This window comes from Sorex araneus, chromosome 1 (assembly GCF_027595985.1).
Source record: "Sorex araneus isolate mSorAra2 chromosome 1, mSorAra2.pri, whole genome shotgun sequence".
Taxonomy (NCBI): Eukaryota; Metazoa; Chordata; class Mammalia; order Eulipotyphla; family Soricidae; genus Sorex; species Sorex araneus.
In genome coordinates this window covers 73641563-73660542 of record NC_073302.1, presented here as the reverse complement: position 1 = coordinate 73660542, position 18980 = coordinate 73641563, and the positions used below count along the sequence as shown (strand labels likewise).

Genomic DNA, 18980 nt, shown 5'->3' with positions numbered 1-18980 from the left:
CAAACCTTCCCTGAGAGAGGGGGAGAGAGAGAGAGAGAGAGAGAGAGAGAGAGAGAGAGAGAGAGAGAGAGAGAGAGAGAGAGAGAGAGTGCACATGTGTGTGCATGTGCGTGCACGTGTGCACATGTATGCGTGTGTGTATGTGCGTGTGCGCGCGTGCATATATGTGCATGTGTGTGTGCGTGTCTGAGTGTCTGTGCGTATGTGCGTGTGCGCATGTGTGTGGTGTGACCACTCCCCGTTGCAGATAAAGGCAGCAGTGCTGAGTGCAGTGCCTCTGTGGGCCTGACCAAGTGGGCGCCTGTGCAGAGCAAGGGCTCAGCCAGGTCCCCACACTGACTTTCCGGTAGCAGCTGACGGTGTGGCATTCGGGCGTCCTGGGAGAAGCATCTGCAGGGCTCCCTCAGACTCCGAGCAGGAGGCGAGGCCCGGGTGCGTGGAGGAAGTGGAGGGGTGGGAAGGGCTGTGCGAGTGTGAGCTCAGGCAGTGGCTCTGAGGCAGGGCAGGGCAGCTGTCCAACAGTCCCCTCAGCCCAGCTCTCCTTTCTCCAGAAGAGCCAGGGGCACAGGGACAGAAGTGAGAGCAGCTGCCCCTCCCGCCCCCACGGGGTGGAACATCCGCCAGGCTCCTGTCCCGGGCCCCCTTTCCCGGCCCTTTCCCTTGTCTGGAAACGCTCCCTGTGACTCTCAGCCCCAAGCCCAGTTCAAAAGTCATTTCCTCAGGGAAGTTTCCGCTGACCGCTCCCTTCCGTGGCCCGGGCTGTAAACACGGTACCAAGCACGAATCCAAGTCCTCCTGGAAAGCTCCAGCCCAGCGCTGGCTGGACACAGTAACAGATCAGCCTGGGATCATGGTGCTGTGTGTGTGGGGGGGGGGGGGGGGGGGGCGTGTCTCTGCAGATGAAGGAGGCTGCCTGGCCTCACCACCAAGCCAAGGAGGCTGCCACGTGCTGGGTCGGGCCAGTGCCACACAAATAATGCCACACTCGAGTCCCAGGTCCAACGCCAACATTTTTATTCTCCATCCTGCCTGAGCCACCTCTAGTTTTACAAGCGGGAATAAGTGGAGCCCACCAGAATCCCCTCCCCTCCTGCCATTTATTACAATGTGTCACTGAGGATGCTTCCTGTCTTTTCTTTAGGGTGTGTCCTGCGGGCCACCAGAACAAACACAAAGACAAGATGTGAGGATTCCAGAGCATGAAAGTTAATCACCCCGCTTCTAGGTGGGCGGGTCCTGAAGATAGCCCCAGGGATCTGTTCCTCCAGAACTGAAGGGGAGGAGGAGGAGGAGGAGGATGAGGAGGAGGAGGAGGAGGAGGAGGAGGGAGGAAGGAGAGGAGGAAGTGGGGGAGAAGAGAAGGAGGGAAGAAGGGGAAGGAGGAGGAGGAGAGAAAGAAAAGGGGAAGAATAGGAAGAGAGAGGGAGAGGTGGAGAAGGAGAAGAAGGTAAAGGTGGGGGGAGGAGGATAAAGGAGGGGTGGAGCAGAGAAGGGGAAGGGAAGGAGGAGGGAAGGAAGGGAGATGAAGGGAGGAGGGGGTGGGAGAGAAGAAGAAGGAAGAGGGAAATAGAGGAAGAGGGGGAGGAGGAGGAGAGGAAGGGAAGGGGAGGAGGAGAAAGAGGGGTGGAGGGAAGGGAAAGGAAAGGAAGAGAGGAGGAGGGGAGGAGAAGGAGGAGGAGGAGGGGTGGAGGGAAGGGAAAGGAAAGGAAGAGAGGAGGAGGGGAGGAGGAGGAGGAGGAAGAGGAGGGCAGACTCATTAGCCCTGTGTGGGCCCCTACTGGCTTCCGGCCGCCCCTCCGAGCATCCAACCCCCATCGGACCTGACCGCTGGTCCGAGCTGCCCCTGATGCCCTCAGGAAGGGGCGAGGGTCAGGAGCGACTGTCCTTCGCGGGGAGGCAGGACGTATGTCCCCGCGGGCTCACAGCACCGTCTCCCGGACCACCCCGATGAGGCTGTGCGGCCGCTCGGCGTCGGCGCGCCGGGGCCTCCTGCGGGGCTGGGGCCGCGCGGCCGGCACGAAGGTGCTGAGGTCTCCGCAGCTGCGCAGGTACAGGAGGCCGGGCGGTGTCCTGGAGGGCACGGGGGGCCGGGCGGGGCCGGGCGGCGCTGGGGCCATTATCTTAGGGAGAAGAAAGATGGTCAGGAGAGGGCAGGCCCTCTAGGGGGTCCCAGAGCCGCGCAGTCACTGAGCCTTCAAAGACTGTCCGGGCCAGAGCGACAGAACCGAGGGAGGGGCGCCTGCCGTGCACGCGACCCACCCGGGTTCCCTCTCTGCAGCCCAGATGGTCCCCTGAGCCCTGCCAGGAGTGAGCCCTGAGCAGAGCCAGGAGCAGCCCTGGAGCACTGTCGGGTGTGGCCCAAACCTCTCCCCGCCCGACCCCGCCCCCGACCCCAACCCAGTCTCTTCCTGAAGCTGCGATTCCCCACTTGTTATCCCTCTGTACAGCTCCCAGGGAAACCCCCCACCCCCACTTCGAATTGTCTCCACGGGACAGCAGCCACTTGAAGTCTTGGTCACTGCTGCTCTGAAAAGTGACCAGGAGTGGCTGGAGCAATAGCACAGCGGGTAGGGCATTTGCCTTGAACTGGGCGGACCGGGGTTCGATTCCCAGCATCCCATATGGTCCCCTAAGGACCTCCAGGAGTAATTCCTGCGTGAAAGCCAAGAGTAACCATTATGCATCGCCAGACGTGACCCAAAAATTAAGAAAGAAAGAAAGAAAGAAAGAAAGAAAGAAAGAAAGAAAGAAAGAAAGAAAGAAAGAGAGAGAGAGAGAGAGAGAGAGAGAGAGAGAAAGAAAGAAAGAAAGAAAGAAAGAAAGAAAGAAAGAAAGAAAGAAAGAAAGAAAGAAAGAAAGAAAGAAAGAAAGAAAGAAAGAAAGAAAGAAATGACCAGGAAATGCGTTTATAAAATGTCAACCTGAACCCCAGCTGCAGTTGAACCCCAGCTGCTTCTAGTCGATCTGACAATCCTTCAATAACGAATATAATAAAGGACCGAGAGCTAAAACAGCAATTAAGGTGAAGGCCAGTTCGTGGAGGCAGGAGGGAAACTGGGGACACTGGTGGTGGGAAATACACACTGGTGGAGGGACGGGTGTTAGAACACTCTATGACTGAAAGCAATCAACGGTGATAGGTGAGCACAGTGTAACGGTGATCCAATTAAAAATAATAAAGAAAAATAAAAAGGTGTAGGCCAGGCAGCATCTGAGCCAGGCTTGGGTCCCTGAGTGCTGCTGGGCATGGTCCTGGAGACCCCAACACTGCAGTGGTGGCCTGCGTGGCCCCCGTGCCTGAGCTCTAATCTTGGACCCTTGTTCTGAACGGGCTGGCCAAGAATGACCAGAGGGACCTCTGAACCCCGAGCACTGCTTGGGAGGGCCCCTACATAAATAAATAGATAAACCAAAACCAATTTATTGGGAAACCCGACAGCTTGCTTACTTGGGTGTAGCACAATCAGAACTTTGCATCCTCCTGAGATTTGTTTGCAGGGAGGCTCAGTGGTGCCCAGGGCTGACTCCCAGCTCTGTGCTGGGGGGACCAACCCCGGTGCAGCCACATGCAAGGCAAGCACCTTCCCAGCCGGGCTGGTTCTCGGGCTCCATTCTAAGATTTTAGAGGCCACTAAAAGGCTAAGCCCCTCCACCCAAATGGGACACTCGCTTTTGCTAGCCTGCTGTGATGCTGTCTGTCTTGAAGGCCTTTCCTGGCTCCGGGGCTCAGGAGAAAATTCTGATGTTTGATGCCGATTGTTGTTCATGGCTAAGTCAGGACAAGGGCTTGTGAGATGAGCAAAATTAACATGGATCAACTTTCTGGTAACGCAACAGGAAATGGAGACGTGCACAGCCAGGAAGAAACCCACATAAAAGTTCCCATTCCCGTTCCCTGGGTCCCGTCTCCTTCTGTGGAGGGGGCATTACTGTGCTGCCTCGGCTGCTGGGCTGAGGGGGAAGGTGCCCGCAGGTGGCCCCCAGCAGCCAGCACCCGAGCCTCCTCACTCGCAGCCCACAGGCGGACACAGGTCTTTTGGTGTCTGGTAAGCCGCAGGGCTTGTTATTTATTTTATTAGAAATAAATTTTATTTTATTCTTATTATTTATTTTCAGTCCCCAGAAAGGGGCACCGAAGGGCAGGAGAGAGGGAGGAAGGAGATTAATCCTTTATAATATAATAATATATACAATGTAGTAATATAATATATTAATATAATAATGTATATTACACTACCTAAATAATTATTATATTATAATAAATATATTATCATGGCAGAGAGTCTCTTGCCTACACGCCTGGCTGTCTTCCCCGGGGCCCCTCGGAGGGGATGGGCTCCAGCTTCCCTCCCCACCCCAAGCAGAGCTCCCGGCAACTGAAGACCACCGGAACCTAGCTACAGCCATGCTCGAGGCCCCTCTCCACACGTTTGGACAGGCCTCACACATGAAGGTACCGGCAGAGGAACCCAGGTATGTGTAATCCCATCAACGGCCAACAACCAGAGACTTAAAAGCAAGCTCCCAGAAGCGATATCTTGTAGCCTACTTCTCCCTCTGGGAGAAATTGGCAATCTTCTGAGAGTTTCCTGCCCACATGGGACAGCCTTGCAAGCTTCCCATGGTGTATTCATAAGCTAAATCCAGTAACAAGCTGGATCTCATTCCCCTGACCCTGAAAGAGCCCCCATTGCGACACCGTTGGGAGGGCCGAGTGGAGATAGACTTCTAAGATCTCAGGGAAAGGACGAAATGAGAGGTTACTGAGCCCGCCCGAGAAATCAGTGATTAACGGGATTTCGTGATCGTGATTCGGTATGCCAAAAACAGTTAGGATAGGTTTCATTCCCCTGGCCCTGGAAGAGCCACCAGTTGTTGGGAAAGATGAGTAAGAAGAGGCTGCTAAAATCTCAGGGCTGGGAGGAATAGAGATGTTATTGGTGCCTGCTCGAGTAAATCGATGAACAACGGGATGATAGTGGTGTCAGTGATAGTATCATACTTTTTTCTTTTCTTTTTTTTTTTTTTTTTTGCTTTTGGGTCACACCTGGTGATGCACAGGGCTTACTCTTGGCTCTGCACTCAGGAATTACTTCTGGCGGTGCTCAGGGAACCATATGGGATGCTGGAAATCAAACCCGGGTCGGCCGCATACAAGGCAAACACCCTACCCACTGTGCTATTGCTCCAGCCCCTATCATACATTTTATTGTAAATAAAAATCTCAGAGCAATTTTCCCGCAAAGGAGACTCTGCTGACAGATGGTCCAGACCAACTCTGTGGGAGATTCTCTGGCCTTTGCAGGGCGGTGCCAGGTGGCTCCTCCTCCTCCCCATCTACCCCGTGTCTCCAGCACACAGCAAGGACCTGAGGATAGAACTGTCCCCACCCCTACCCCCCTCAGAGGCTCAGGACTGTTGGCTGGCTCCTCTTTTCCAAAGCAGCTGGAGGGAAATGCACCCTTTCATCAAGAAATCAGACTCCGCTTCTGCTCCCTGACTTCCCCTCAGGTCTGGGAGAGAATGGGTTTCTGGTTTCTGTAAGAAAGAGGCCAGCAGGTGGCAAGGGGGCTGAAGACTCAGGAAGGGATTGATTCACTCTGAAGAACTTTCAGGCCAGAGAGCTAGCACAATGGGTCAAGCCCTGGTCTCGTACACAGCTGAGCACTGTCCCTTGAGTATAATCAGGAGTGATCCTTGACCACCACAAAGTGAGGTCCCCAAAGAAAACCACCACAGCAAAAACAACCTGTGTATGTCCCATAGCTGGCAGTGATCCTGGGGAGGTCCAATGTAATGCAAGTGTTTCATGGGCATGCCAGGGGACAGCCACAAGCTGTGTACTGAGGCCGGTAGATCCCCCCACAGCTTACAAGAGAAACCGGGAAAGGCGGGGACCTCTCCTCGCCCCTCCACTCTGAAGAGGAGACACCCAGCACCGACTCTGTGCCTCATCATCAAGATGCTCGACTAGCGAAGGGGGTGACCTTGTTCACTTTATCTTTGATTTCTTGGGGTGCCAGGAACTGAACCCAGACCCCTCAGGACTTGTACATGTGAGATCTGATGTGCTAAACCACTGAGCCACATCCCCAGCCGTGGCCACCTGGTTCTTCTAAATCCCTGACAGGGAGATCTGTTTACTCCTTCTAACCCTGTCAGCTTACATATCCTGCCATACATTTTTTTCCTTCCTTCTTTCCTTCCTTCCTTCCTTCCTTCCTTCCTTCCTTCCTTCCTTCCTTCCTTCCTTCCTTCCTTCCTTCCTTCCGTCCTTCCTTCCTTCCTTCCTCTCTCTCTCTCTCTCTCTCTCTCTCTCTCTGAGCACCGCCAGGAGGAACTCCTGAGCATCACTGGGTGTGACCCAAAGAGCAAAATAAATAAAATAAAAATAAACCCAAATAAAATACAAACCCAAAACAAACCCCCCCCAAAAAAAACACTGCACATCATCATCAAAAGACTGAAAAAGCATCCCTATCAAGGGACCCTAGGAAATCTCATGCTGTCCCCTTCCCTTTGCTCTGATCCCCAGCTGCTCTCCCAAGCATGCTCCCCTTCCCTTCCCCACCCCGCCCCCAGCTCCCCTGGCTGCCTTTCTTCCCCAGACCAAGTGCTTTGAAAATGTCAGTATCCAGCAAGTGCTCCAGCTTCCTCCCTCTCCCCATCCCCCTTAAATTAGTGACCACTTGGGGAAAGGCGTGGAGATGCTTCTGTGCCCGGAAGGTCCTGCCTGATGCCCCTCAGGGAACTACCTGCTCCAGGAAGCTGGCACTACTGATGGCCTCCTCCATGTGCTCTTCGTCGGACTTCAGAACAGACTTGATGTTTTCAACCAGTTCGTGGATGTCGGGGGCCAGGGTGCAGGATGACTGCTCCAGAAAGCGGGCCACCAGCAGCTTGGTGTCCATGTAAGATTTGTAATCGATTAAAGACCGAGGCCGGCATCTCGAAGCTCGGGCTCGCAGGCCTCTGCGCAGGGTCACTGCGGCCTGGTCCAGTCGACCCTCCGTCTGAGTCGCCGCCTCACAGCTGAGCACGGGGGCGGCTGTGGACAGATATGAGCAACATGGACCCATAGGCCAAGCACTTGAACCTGAACCAGTATGACAAGAAGCTCAATGTGGGGAGCAGCTGACATGTGAAGAACATGCATATGTTGTAGGAGAGAGGGGGGTGGGAAGAGGGTGGGAGGGAGGGAGGGAGAGAGGGAGGGAGGGTGGGAGGGAGGGAGGGAGGGGGAGGAAGGGAGAGAGGGAGGGAGGGAGGGGGAGGGAGGGAGGGAGGGAAGCAGGCAGGCAGAGGGAGAAAGGAAGAGAATAAGAAGAGAGGAAGGGAGGGAGGGAGAAAAGAAACATGAAAGCAAAGAAAGGGAGGGAGGAAGGGAAGGAAGGAAAGGAGAGAAGGAAGGAGAGACGGTGTGGAAGAAAAATGCCACAAACTTATTCCCTGAAGTGTAGATCCCAAAGGATGTGTCTCCAAACATCTTATTGTGCCAAATCAACGCCCCCCCCCCCCGCCACCAACACACACACAAGTCATGGAGGAGGAGAGCATCCAGTATTAGGAGTAAAGGGAAACAGCATGTCGAGAAGCTGGTGAGGCACGGACGGGACTGAAGGGGGTAAGCAGAAGCGTGACGGATGGAGGAACATTCCAAGGGGAGGATGGGGGCACCAGAGGCCATGATGAGAGACAGGGCTGGACAGAATGCTCTGAGGCTGGGCCTGTCCCTGCTCCTAGCCCTCCTCAAGGGCACTGCCCTGACTCAAGAGCACTGCTCAGATGAGGCTGCGAGAAGCTCTAGGACTGACTGTGAGGGAGAAAATCTAGGTGCGGAAAAAATGGTCTGACCATCTATAAGTCAACAGGCCTGGGAGCAAACAGATCCAGCCATCCACAATGCCTGCATCCCCACGGGCACGTGGAGCGGGCAAAGCACTCCCTGGCCAGCACGTGGTGGCATTCAGATGCGATGCATCAGCCTTCCGTGACATGGGCCTGGAGGTTTGCCCCCAGAGCTGATGCATAGGACTTGGGGCTTCCAAGGAGCTGGGAAGTGGAGCTGGAGCAGAGGTGTCGAAGGAGCCCAGGAGAGAACGGGCTTAGGAGCTTCAAGCAGGGGTGGGCAGCTGTCCACGCAGGTGGCCCAAGTCCTGCAGAAACCCCCGCTACTGACACACACACAGGGGCCAGGGCAGAGTCTGGAGCTACATGTAAGAGACTTGCAGGAAGCTGCTCCCTCCGCACCCAGGGCTCTGCAGAATAGAAGCAGTCCCGGAAGGTCTCGCTAAGAGGCACAGATGGCTTAAAAAAGAAAAAAAGAATAGTAAAGAAAAACCCTCTCAGCCTTAATAGATGATGTGGCAAGTATCTGCGGTGCACAGGCAGGGTTTCCTGCTTTCCACTGTATGTTCATCGCATTTCCCTAAGACTGGTCAACCCCTCACAATCCATGGTTCTAGCACTGCAGTGCTCAGGCTGGCCCAGTTGCCTGCCTCCCTATGACACCTTCCCAGGAGCCCAGTGCTCCCACAGAGCCTGGCCAGGACATCACCTCTCTCTGAGGAATGATGGAGCAGGGGGTCACTCTTCGATCGCAATCGCAGCGGGTGGAAGGCTCTCCCGATTCTCCCTGGATGTAGCTGATTGGCACTGGGAGTGGCAAGGACTGAATTTTCTTCTCCAGGGACTTGAGGACTTTCCCCACCTGTGTTTTGAGAAAAGGAGAAATGTGTGATTTCATCATCTTCCAAAGTGAGGCAGGAAACACCTGTGAGCCGCAGCTGGCTGGAGCAGAGATGACACCAATCACAGCGTTTGCTCAGGATGCTGGCCGGGGCACTGCGTATGTCTCAGGCTTCGGGAAACACTTGTTTCTCCAATCTGCCCCTCCACAGCTACAACAGACACACCCAGATCCCAGACCTGTGACCAAATGTTAGTTGGGTTTATTTCCCCCCTAAAGGTGCAGACAAACTTCTCCAGGTTCATGCTGCATCCCTGGAGCTCCAAGTCATCTGACGCATTCTGACATTCAGAAGGAGCTGGCAAGGAAAAGAAAGAGAGAAAAAGAAAAAGAGAAAGAAAGAAAGAAAGAAAGAAAGAAAGAAAGAAAGAAAGAAAGAAAGAAAGAAAGAAAGAAAGGAAGGAAGGAAGGAAGGAAGGAAGGAAGGAAGGAAGGAAGGAAGGAAGGAAGGAAGGAAGGGAAAGAGAGAAAGAAAAAAGAGAAAGAAGGAAAGAGAGAAAGAGAGAGAAAGAAAGAGAGAGAAAGAAAGAAAGAAAGAAAGAAAGAAAGAAAGAAAGAAAGAAAGAAAGAAAGAAAGAAAGAAAGAAAGAAAGAAAGAAAGAAAGGAGAAAGAAAGAAAGGGGAAGAGAGAAAGAAGAGAAAGAAGGAAAGAGAGAAAGAAAGAACGAAAGAGAGAGAGAGAAAAAGAAAGAAAGAAAGAAAGAAAGAAAGAAAGAAAGAAAGAAAGAAAGAAAGAAAGAAAGAAAGAAAGAAAGAAAAGAAAGAAAGAAGAGAAAGAAAGAAAGAAAGAGAAAGACAGTAAGAAAGAAAGAAAGAAAGAAAGAGAGAGAGAGAAAGAAAGAAAGAAAAAGACAGACAGAAAGAAAGAGGCAGTAAGAAAGAAAGAGAAAGAAAGAAAGAAAGAAAGAAAGAAAGAAAGAAAGAAAGAAAGAAAGAAAGAAAGAAAGAAAGAAAGAAAGAAAGAAAGAAAGAAAGAAAAGGCAGTAAGAAAGAAAGAAAGAGAAAGTAAGTAAGAAAGAAAGAAACAAAGAAAGAAAAAGAAAGAAAGAAAGAAAGAAAGAAAGAAAGAAAGAAAGAAAGAAAAGAAAGAAAGAAAGAAAGAAAAGAAAGAAAGAAAGAAAGAAAGAAAGAAAAGAAAGAAAGAAAGAAAGAAAGAAAGAAAGAAAGAGGAAGGAATCCTATACAGGATGAGCAGCAGCTGCAGATCCAAACCCAGACAGACAGGCATCCCCATGCCGTTAAAAGGATGAGGAAGGTCTGGGAATTTTAATTTTTGTTTTGGGGACACACCCATAGTGCGCAGAACCTACTCTTCATTCTGTGTTCAAGGATCAGTCCTGGTGGGGAGACTATATAGGGTACTGGGGGTGGAACCTGAGTCAGCTGAGTGCAAGGCAAGTGCCCCTACCCTCTGTTACTATTGTTCCAGCCCCAGAGAATTTTTTTTTTTAAGAAATGGAAGAATTGGGCTGGAGACATAGTACAGGGCTTAAGGCACTTGCCTTGGATGCAACCAACCCTGATTTGGTCCTTGGCACCCCCAGAGTGATCCCTGAGCACAGAGCCAGGAGTAAACCTCTCATGTACACAATAGGTGTGGCTAAATCATCCCAACCCCCCAAAAGGAAAAAAAAGAACTGCAACATAAGTCTTAATTATTTCGGAATTCTACTTAAGATGGAAGGCACACAGAACAAAATGCTGCTCTGAATAGGCGCCACTGAAAAATGACCTCCATCTGTAATAGCTAAAAGTCGATGCATTATTTATCACCATTAGCAGTTCTGTCCTAGTGGACAATTCTCTGGGCCATTTAAAACCTCTCCAAAGAGAGAAATGCTGAAGAATGTTCCCTTAAATTATAAGGATAAATGCAAACTGACTCTCGTATTTATTTATTGAGGACTGAGAGGGTGGGGGTTGGGCCATACCCTGCTGTGCTCGGGCTACTCCTGGTGGTGCTAAGGACCAAGAGTGCCAAATCCTAACCACTAGACAACCAGTTAAGGTGTTGGGGACTGAAACAAAGTGAGCCGCATGCAAGCAAGTGCTTTCACCTCTGTACAATCTCTGTGGCCCGCCCATGCCCCAACTCTGGCATTTGATGTGGGACAGAAAAAAAATCACAATTTGCTACAAGTCAAAGAACATGACCTTAGCGCTAGGTAATAAGTAACAGGACATTATCACAGCAAAACATCCTATAATTGGGGCTGGAGCGATAGCATAGCGGGTAGGGCGTTTGTCTTGCATGCGGCCAACCCGGGTTCAAATCCCAGCATCCCATATGGTCCCCTGAGCACTGCCAGGAGTAATTCTTGAGTGCAAAGCCAGGAGTAACCCCTGTGCATCACCCGGGTCGTGACCCAAAAAGCAAAAAAAAAACAAAAACAAAAAAACATCCTATAATAAATGAAACTCTCCCCACCTAGCCTCTAACCCTTTAAAAGAGCACATCTCATTAATATATATATACGTATATATATATATATATTGTTGTTGTTGTTGTTGTTGGGGCTACACCCTGCAGTGCTCAGAGTCTTACTTATGTCTCTCCATTCAGGGATCACTCCTGATGGGCTTGGGGGACCATATAGGGTGCTGGGGATGGAACCCAGGTCGGCTACATGCAAGGCAAGTGCCCTGCCTGCTGTACTATTGTTTCAGTCCAAGCCTGTCCAATCTTACCAGGAGAAGTAAAATAACAAGAATACCAAGTCATACTTTGCCGTCCATTCCATAGGAGGAATTCCCTATTTCTACGCACACGAACTCCCATTTGGAAGCCTTACTAGGACATCATAGTAAGACGTCCTTAGATGTAGCTAGAAAGACTATGTCGCCTGCACTATTTGCTCTAAAGAATATCCATGCTCCCATCAAGTACTCGAGTCATGGCTTCTCCCATACTTCTCTGTCCCAAGGAATCCCGAGTCAGGGTTGATCACCTTGAGCGGCGGACGTGCAGGTCATCTCCGATGGGCGCGCAGCAGCTTCCGCTCTTTCTGGCCTTTGGCACGGGGATCCCTGAGCCCAGGAAACAAGAGGGCTATTGGGTGACAATCAATGCAACCCTCATCAGGACTCCAGCACACGTCTTCGAAAGTTCCTGGCATAGTCTCCCCATCCTTCCAGCACAGGGTGACTCCTCCCCTCCCCCAGGGGAAGAAGGAGGAACCCAAAGCACATACCTGCTCCTGGTCCACCTGGCTCACCACAGCTTCGTAAGGTGGAGGCGGGTCCAGGGGACAGAACACTTCCACTCCTTTGATGCGTGCACCATAGATGTGTGGCAGCGGAATGACATCAGGACCAACCATCCTAGAAAAGGCATGTTGGCCTGAGGAAGTCCATTCTACAGACTGAACGTCTGCATGGAGGCTGCTCCATGCTGACTTTGCCTTGAAGGGTCAGGTCAGTGAGCCCTGAGCTTTGAGAAAAGCCAGATATCCCTGCTGGCTACCGTTTCTAATGGGAAAGTGAGAATAACCCGTCTCTTTTGCAAGTGACAACATATTAAATGCAAATCAGCTTTCCTTTTCAATGCAAGAATCAAAACACAAACACATTAGAGGTTGCCAGGGGCCAGAGAAAGGAGTGTGTGTGTGTGTGTGTGTGTGTGTGTGTGTGTGTGTGTGTGTGTGTGTGTGTGTGTGACTGGTGGGGGGTTCTGCCTCTTGCTTGCTGGGACTGGGGCTACTTTAGGAGGTGATGAAAGTTCTTTAGAACTAGATGCAGGAGAGGGTAATGGCACAATAGTGCTTCAAGGTGACTGCAGGGTAAACTGAAAGAGTTCATTCCATCTCATGTGCCATTCACCTCAACTAAAAAGAAATAAGTAGGGACACAGGAAGATTGGATTATTTCTTCTATTATCACAAGATGAAAGTTGCTTGCCTGAGTTTCCCAAATGTCTGATTCAGAGACTGAAGAGATAGTACAGGAAGGAGGTGAGGCATTTGCCTCGCCCTCACCTGTGGTGACTACTAACCTGATTTAGATCCTGATTTAAATCCCCGGCACCACAGACTTACCTGCCATGGGTCACTCTTGAGCACAGAGCCAGGAATAAGCCCATAAGCACCACCAAGTAAGGCCCAAATTTACCCCACCCCACCCAACTCACTCAAAGAAAAAGAATCTCCTAATGTTTGATTTATGGGGTCAACCTATTCGTTAAATGGATGAATTCTTTAAGAAACAATATCAAATAAGGCCCAGGGGGAAATAGTTTTGTGACTTTTGATGCCTCCCTGTCTACTATTTTGAGTAAATCCTTGGCGTTTCCCCTTGTGCTGGGCACAGTCCCAGCAGCCCCACCCACTCCCGGCAGCCCCACCCATTTCCAGCAGCCCCCCCCACTACCCCCCTCCACCGCCCCCCCCCCCATCCAGTGCCACATCATGGCCAGGCATATGTGAGTGGCACAGCAGAGTGTCACCCTGGGGAACACCACAGAGAGGGGTGGCACCCCTGGCAAGCACCTGTGTGAATACCGCAGGAGCCCACCTCCCTTGAGCCCTACAGCCAGAATATGCCAGAGCATCACCACTAAAGGCTGAGCCAGGCGAGCCCACAGCTAACAGAGTGCTGCCGGGGGGAGCACCATTGCACACACTGTATGGAGACCCCCAGTGAGCACCATGGACAGGCGCATCTGCTGCTCACTGCAAGCACAGCTAGGAGGAGAAGAGAAGAGGGCAGAGAATGAGGTCAGAGCTCAGAGACAAAGGATACACAGCGGCAGGGAGCACTGGCTCTGCCAAAAGGGGTGACGCACCAAGCACGGGCTGAGCACGTGGGGTGTGGGCACTGTGGCTTTTCCCACAGGGGGAGATACACGCTCTTTGGGGGAAAATGTTTTAAGCGGAAAGTTCTAGAAGTCTTCAGAGAAAACACAACACACACACACACACACACACACACACGACAAAGAACTAAACTTTAAAATAGTCCTAAAAGAGAAAAACCTATCTTCAAGCCATGGATTACAGGATAATGGAGGGGGTGTGGGGGGGAACAACATTGGCCAAAGTTCAACAATGCTGCTGAAATGCCAAAATGGACAAAAAGCAGAGGAGACTGGCGAGGAGACAGACTCTGGACAGTGCGTGCAGGGGCAGCTCTCCTGCCACGGGTGTTTGTTTTGGTGGACACAGACATCAACCCGGGGCCCTCAGCCTGTGCCCTCCCACAGTGTCCCTCCTCTGCCCAGGTGGGGTTTGTTCTCTGGCTGGACAGTCGTTTCCGTTTACTCTTTGTGCACATGTGCAGAAATACTGTCCGCAGAGGAGCGACAAGAAAGATGTGATGTCCTTTCTTCCTAATAACGAATGCTCTGCAGAGCTGGGACTTAGAGAAATAAGCCGTCTGAGAGAGAGATAGAAAACTCAGCCTTCTTCCCCCTGAGACCTTGGTTCCAAGGGAAATCAAGACTCTTAGCCCTCTGGCCCTGGGAGGAAAGGGGGACTAGGAACAGCCCAATATGAACACATCTTAAGAGTGTGTCAGCATGAAGGTATGTGTGTGTGTGTGTGTGTGCATGCGCGCGTGTATACACATGTATATGCATGTGTGTGCATGCATGTGTGCACATGTGTGCATGTGAGTACATTTTGTGCCTGTGTGTGCACACATGTGTACGTGTGCGTGCATGTATGATATAATCAAGAAAGAGATATTCGTAGGCCAGGGAAAAAGCTCCAAGGGCAGAGCCTATGCTTTGCATGCAGAGATTCTCAGTTTAATCTCCAGCACTCCATGATGCCCCGAGTACCACCAGGCATAGCCTGAGAGGCCCCTGAGCACCGATAGGTGTGGCCCTGGTGGTCCCCAGCATGGCTGGGACACTGCTCAGAACATTCTGACCTGCATATCTAGGCCGAGTGTTGAGGAGCCCCCCACCCCCAAACACTATGTGTTATGCCCACACACCACCCAACCATAAACAATGCCAGTCATGTGCCTCAGTAGCAGGTGTCTGACACGCTGAGGCTGTGTACCCAAACCGCCCACCTCCACCATCTCCAACCCCAGCACTGTGGGCAATGACCAGAGCCTGGGCTTGCACTTCAACAGTCTCAGGAAGGAAAAGGCCTACGCCAAACGTCCTGATGAGTTTTAAATTTACTGTATGTGTCAGCTGACAATATGATAGCATTGTAGGGGTACAGCTTAACATTTCTGTGTGTGTACAGAACTTATCACCCCCACCGCCAAAAGAGGCCCCTCCACTCCCCTCCTAAACACACACACACACACACACACACACACATACACACACACACACACACACACACACTGACACACATACCACCTTTCCTTTTGGCATAACAGTAGCTTTCACTGAGCCCAGGAGTTCACTTTGCTCTACGCTTTTCCAATTCATTTGAAGTCGCATGCTGATGACAGACGTTGTGAGCGTCTCATCTTATTAAGCACCTTCTCCTTCCTTCTCTTCTATTGGGAGGTAAGAATCCCGGCAGGAAATGAACCTACTATCTCTTGGTAGGATTTTTTTTTTCCTGATCCCTTTGACCTCAAACCTCTTGATAATACAAAACCACCTAGGAGATTTTCACCCCCAGCTGGCGCAGACCCTGCCTGGAGCAAATCCTGTGCTGACTGACTGTGCTAAGCGGGGGTAGGTACTGTCTTGCTGGAGCTCCCAGGAGACTGTAAGGCACTCCCAGGGCTGAGCATCACTGCAAAAAAAAAAATGGACCCTGGCAGGGAACCATCACCCTAAGACATCTGGGAAAGGGGAACATATTTTTATTAAAAGTGAAGTCTTTGGGCTGGAGTGATAGCACAGCGGGTAGGGTGTTTGCCTTGCACAGGGCCGGCCCAGGTTCGATTCCCAGCATCCCATATGGTCCCCTGAGCACTGCCAAGGGTAATTCCTGAGTGCATGAGGCAGGAATAACCCTTGTGCATTGCCGGGTGTGACAAAAAGAAAGAGAGAAAGAAGGAAGGAAAGAAGGAAGGAAGGAAAGAAAGAAAAAAAGAAAGAAAGAAAGAAAGAAAGAAAGAAAGAAAGAAAGAAAGAAAGAAGGAAGAGAAAGGAAGGAAGAAAGAGAGAGAGAAAGAGAGAGAGAGAGAGAGAGAGAGAGAGAGAGAGAGAGAGAGAGAGAGAGAGAGAGGCCAGATGCTCATAAAAAAAAAAGTGAATGTCTTGGGCTGGAGATGTAGCTTGCAGATAGGGCACTTAACTCATATCCGTGAGGCCCTGGATTTGATCCCTGGTATCCCACAATAACAAATTAATGAAAGAATGTCTGAGGCTGGAGTGAGAGTACAGAGGACAAGGCACTTGCCTATATACGGCTGACCTGGGTTCAATCCCCAGCTCTCCATAAATTCTCCAGAGCCCACCAGGAGTGACCCCTGAGTGCAGAGACAGAAGTAAGCCCTGCGTACAGCTTGATGTGTCTCTTTGTTTGTTTCTTTTTCTTTTTTAAATAAAGGAATGAATATCTTTTGCAGGAATTTTCAAATGTATTTGCCCTTTTTTTAGAAAAAAAAAAAGTCACTCAATGCTGCCTTACCCCACCTTCCAGAATTCTACCTTCCTTGAGGGGAGGGACTCCCAAGTGGTTGGTCCAGAGACCTGAGGGCCCCACGGGCAATTCTTTATTATTATTTTGGCTTTTGGCTTTTTGGGTCACACCCAGCGATGCACAGGGGTTACTCCTGGCTCTGCACTCAGGAATTACTCCTGGCCATATGGGATGCTGGGGATCGAACCCAGGTTGGCGGCTGTGCAAGGCAAATGCCCTACCTGCTATACTATTGCTCCAGCCCCCACTGGCAATTCTTGACCAACTGGGCTGATGGCTCAGTGCGAAGGGTGTGGTGCTGCTGGGGCCCTGTGAGCTGGGGGTTCCCGGGACCCTCCCACTCCCACCCCCAGGCCGGTAGTGCTGGGGGTCTCCAGGGCTGCACCAGGCAATGCCTATGCAACTGTGTGGTGCTGGAAACCCAGCACGATACTATCGGCAGGCCTCTAAGTCTGCCTTCTTTAAGCAAACAAGCAGAAAGTCCCTCCTGCCACCCCAGCATCAGGGCTACGAGTTCCCCTGGGTTATTCCTAATGGAAACTCTGATCCTCAGAAAGCCGCCCTCTGATAAGGTGGAGTTAAGATTAAGGGCTAAGGATTTCTTCAGGGTCAGGCACAGGCCATGAACAGTGAGAAGCACACAACGAGGAATGGTAGTGTAGGGTCTGAGTTGGGACTTGAAAGGAGCTTTTGTTAAACCCCTTCTCAGAAATGCACTTAACAGTGATGTGGACGTGTCGGTGAGGGAAGACACAGGCTCAGAAGCGGTATAAAGGCCAGAGGGGGGAATACACAAGCCAGAAGGCAACTGCCAACGCGCCCCCTTTGGGAAGCTCTGAATGATAAAATCTTCAGCAAGAAGCCTGTCTGTCTTTTGACCTTGGTGAGGCCGGGGCTGTGCCAGGAACACAAGCTCAGAGGAAAGTGTCCCCACTGGTAATCACTCTTACGTGGGGGCAGGGAGCAGGCAAGGAGCCCACCCCACATGAGAGACGCCCCAAATGGTACTGCAGGAAGGTAAATCTGTCTGCTGCTGCTCGTCCATCAACCAAGTGCTTACCCACAGCTGAGCAGGAATTAGCTTTATTATCTATCTATCTATCTATCTATCTATCTATCTATCTATCTACCTATTATTTTGGTTTTGGAGTGACTCATGAATGCAGTGCTCAGGGGTTCCCTGCATTCATGAGTCATTCCTGGCAGTGCTCAGCAGACCCTATGGGATGCTGGGGATCGAACCTGACAGTGAGCAAGGCAAATGCCTCCCCGCCATACTATCGCTCCAGCCCCAGGAATTCTTTTGAAAGAGTGAATTTATGTTGCCAGCCACGAGAGTAGACATTTTTACCTTTGCTGCAGGCAGAGAGACACAGAGGCCCTGGTAATGTGTAGTGAGAGAAAAGCTCTGTCTGGAAGCTCAATCTGTCTCTGAGACACAGGACCCCTGAGAGGAGCCTGGGCCAGGAAACCACCGAGATGCAGAATCCCAGGTCTCAAAAAGCATGGCTGGATTGCCTGGGAGGAGACGTTTCCCTGCTAGAACAAAGGCCTCGGTACCAGCAAACTTTAGGGAAGAGTCTGGGGAAACTGACACAGGAAAAGGCACATGTCACCCACTCTGGGAAGCGGCCTGCAGCTCTGCCCAAGATGCAGACTCTCCTACTTTATTTTCTTTTATTATTTTTTAAATTTTTTGCTTTTTGGGTCACGCCCAGTGATGCACAGGGTTAACTCCTGGCTCTGCACTCTGGAATTGCTCCTGGCGGTGCTCGGTGGACCATATGAGATGCTGAGAATCGAACCCAGGGCAGTTGCCTGCAAGGCAAATGCCCTACTTGCTGTGCTATCGCTCCAGCCCAACTCCCCTACTTTTTTTTTTTGAGTCATACCCGGTGATGCACAGGGGTTACTCCTAGCTCTGCACTCAAGAATTACCCCTGGCGGTGCTTAGGGGACCATATGGGATGCTGGGATTCAAACCCGGGTTGGCCATGTGCAAGGCAACCGCCCTACCCACTGTGCTATAGCTTCAGCCCAACTCCCCTACTTTAGAGCGTGTTTCTAAAACAAGTTTCTCTCTCCCAGGAACTTGCTGCAGCCCTGCTTGGGTGCATGCTTGGCTCCCTTCCCTCAGGAGGAGGCTCGTGAGCATGAAACTTTCTTCCTCTCTCCTTAGTCCCCAAACCAACTTATCGTACTGCACTGTCTGTCTCTCCTCCTGAAATTCTTTTCTGCAAAGGAAGGCACAGAACCCTGGGTAAGATTTAGGATTGACTTTCCTTTTCTGCAAAGAACAATTCCTCGCTCAAGCCTGAGTTCCACAGCTCCCTGAGAAATGGGGTGGCAAGGAGCATTTTCCTTTCCGGGCCACAGAATAAGTGAGATTCAGGTGCGGTTCGATGACTGCCATGTGGAGCAGGTGAGACCTGTGGTCTCTAACAAGAGGACGGGGGTGGGGGAGGCTCAGAGCTGACTTCCATCCATCCTACACTACTCCAAGCACTTTCCTGGGGGTCCACCCTGACTAACTGAGGCAGAGACAGAGGTGGAAGCTGTAGACTCCTCCTTCTCAAAACTCTCTTCTTTCCACTTCACTTAAGTTACCAGCACACACCGGCACACCTCTGCAGACAGTTTGTGATGTGGCTAACGTAGGAGCAGAGATGTCC

The 18980-nt window shown here is 51.2% G+C and overlaps 1 protein-coding gene across 1 annotated transcript in view; it reads right to left on the bottom strand.

Annotated features, from left to right (window-relative positions):
• Positions 1–997: 997 nt before the first annotated feature.
• Positions 998–18980, bottom strand: part of ENTREP1 (endosomal transmembrane epsin interactor 1) — an 82217-nt gene continuing 64234 nt past the window's right edge. The window contains exons 7-11 of the mRNA XM_055121334.1: positions 11941–12070; positions 11698–11776; positions 8558–8710; positions 6756–7048; positions 998–2120 (exon numbers count right to left, since the gene is read on the bottom strand). Coding sequence (XP_054977309.1) covers positions 1920–2120; positions 6756–7048; positions 8558–8710; positions 11698–11776; positions 11941–12070 — 856 coding nt within the window. The 3' untranslated portion in view covers positions 998–1919. The remainder of the gene's footprint in view (positions 2121–6755; positions 7049–8557; positions 8711–11697; positions 11777–11940; positions 12071–18980) is intronic.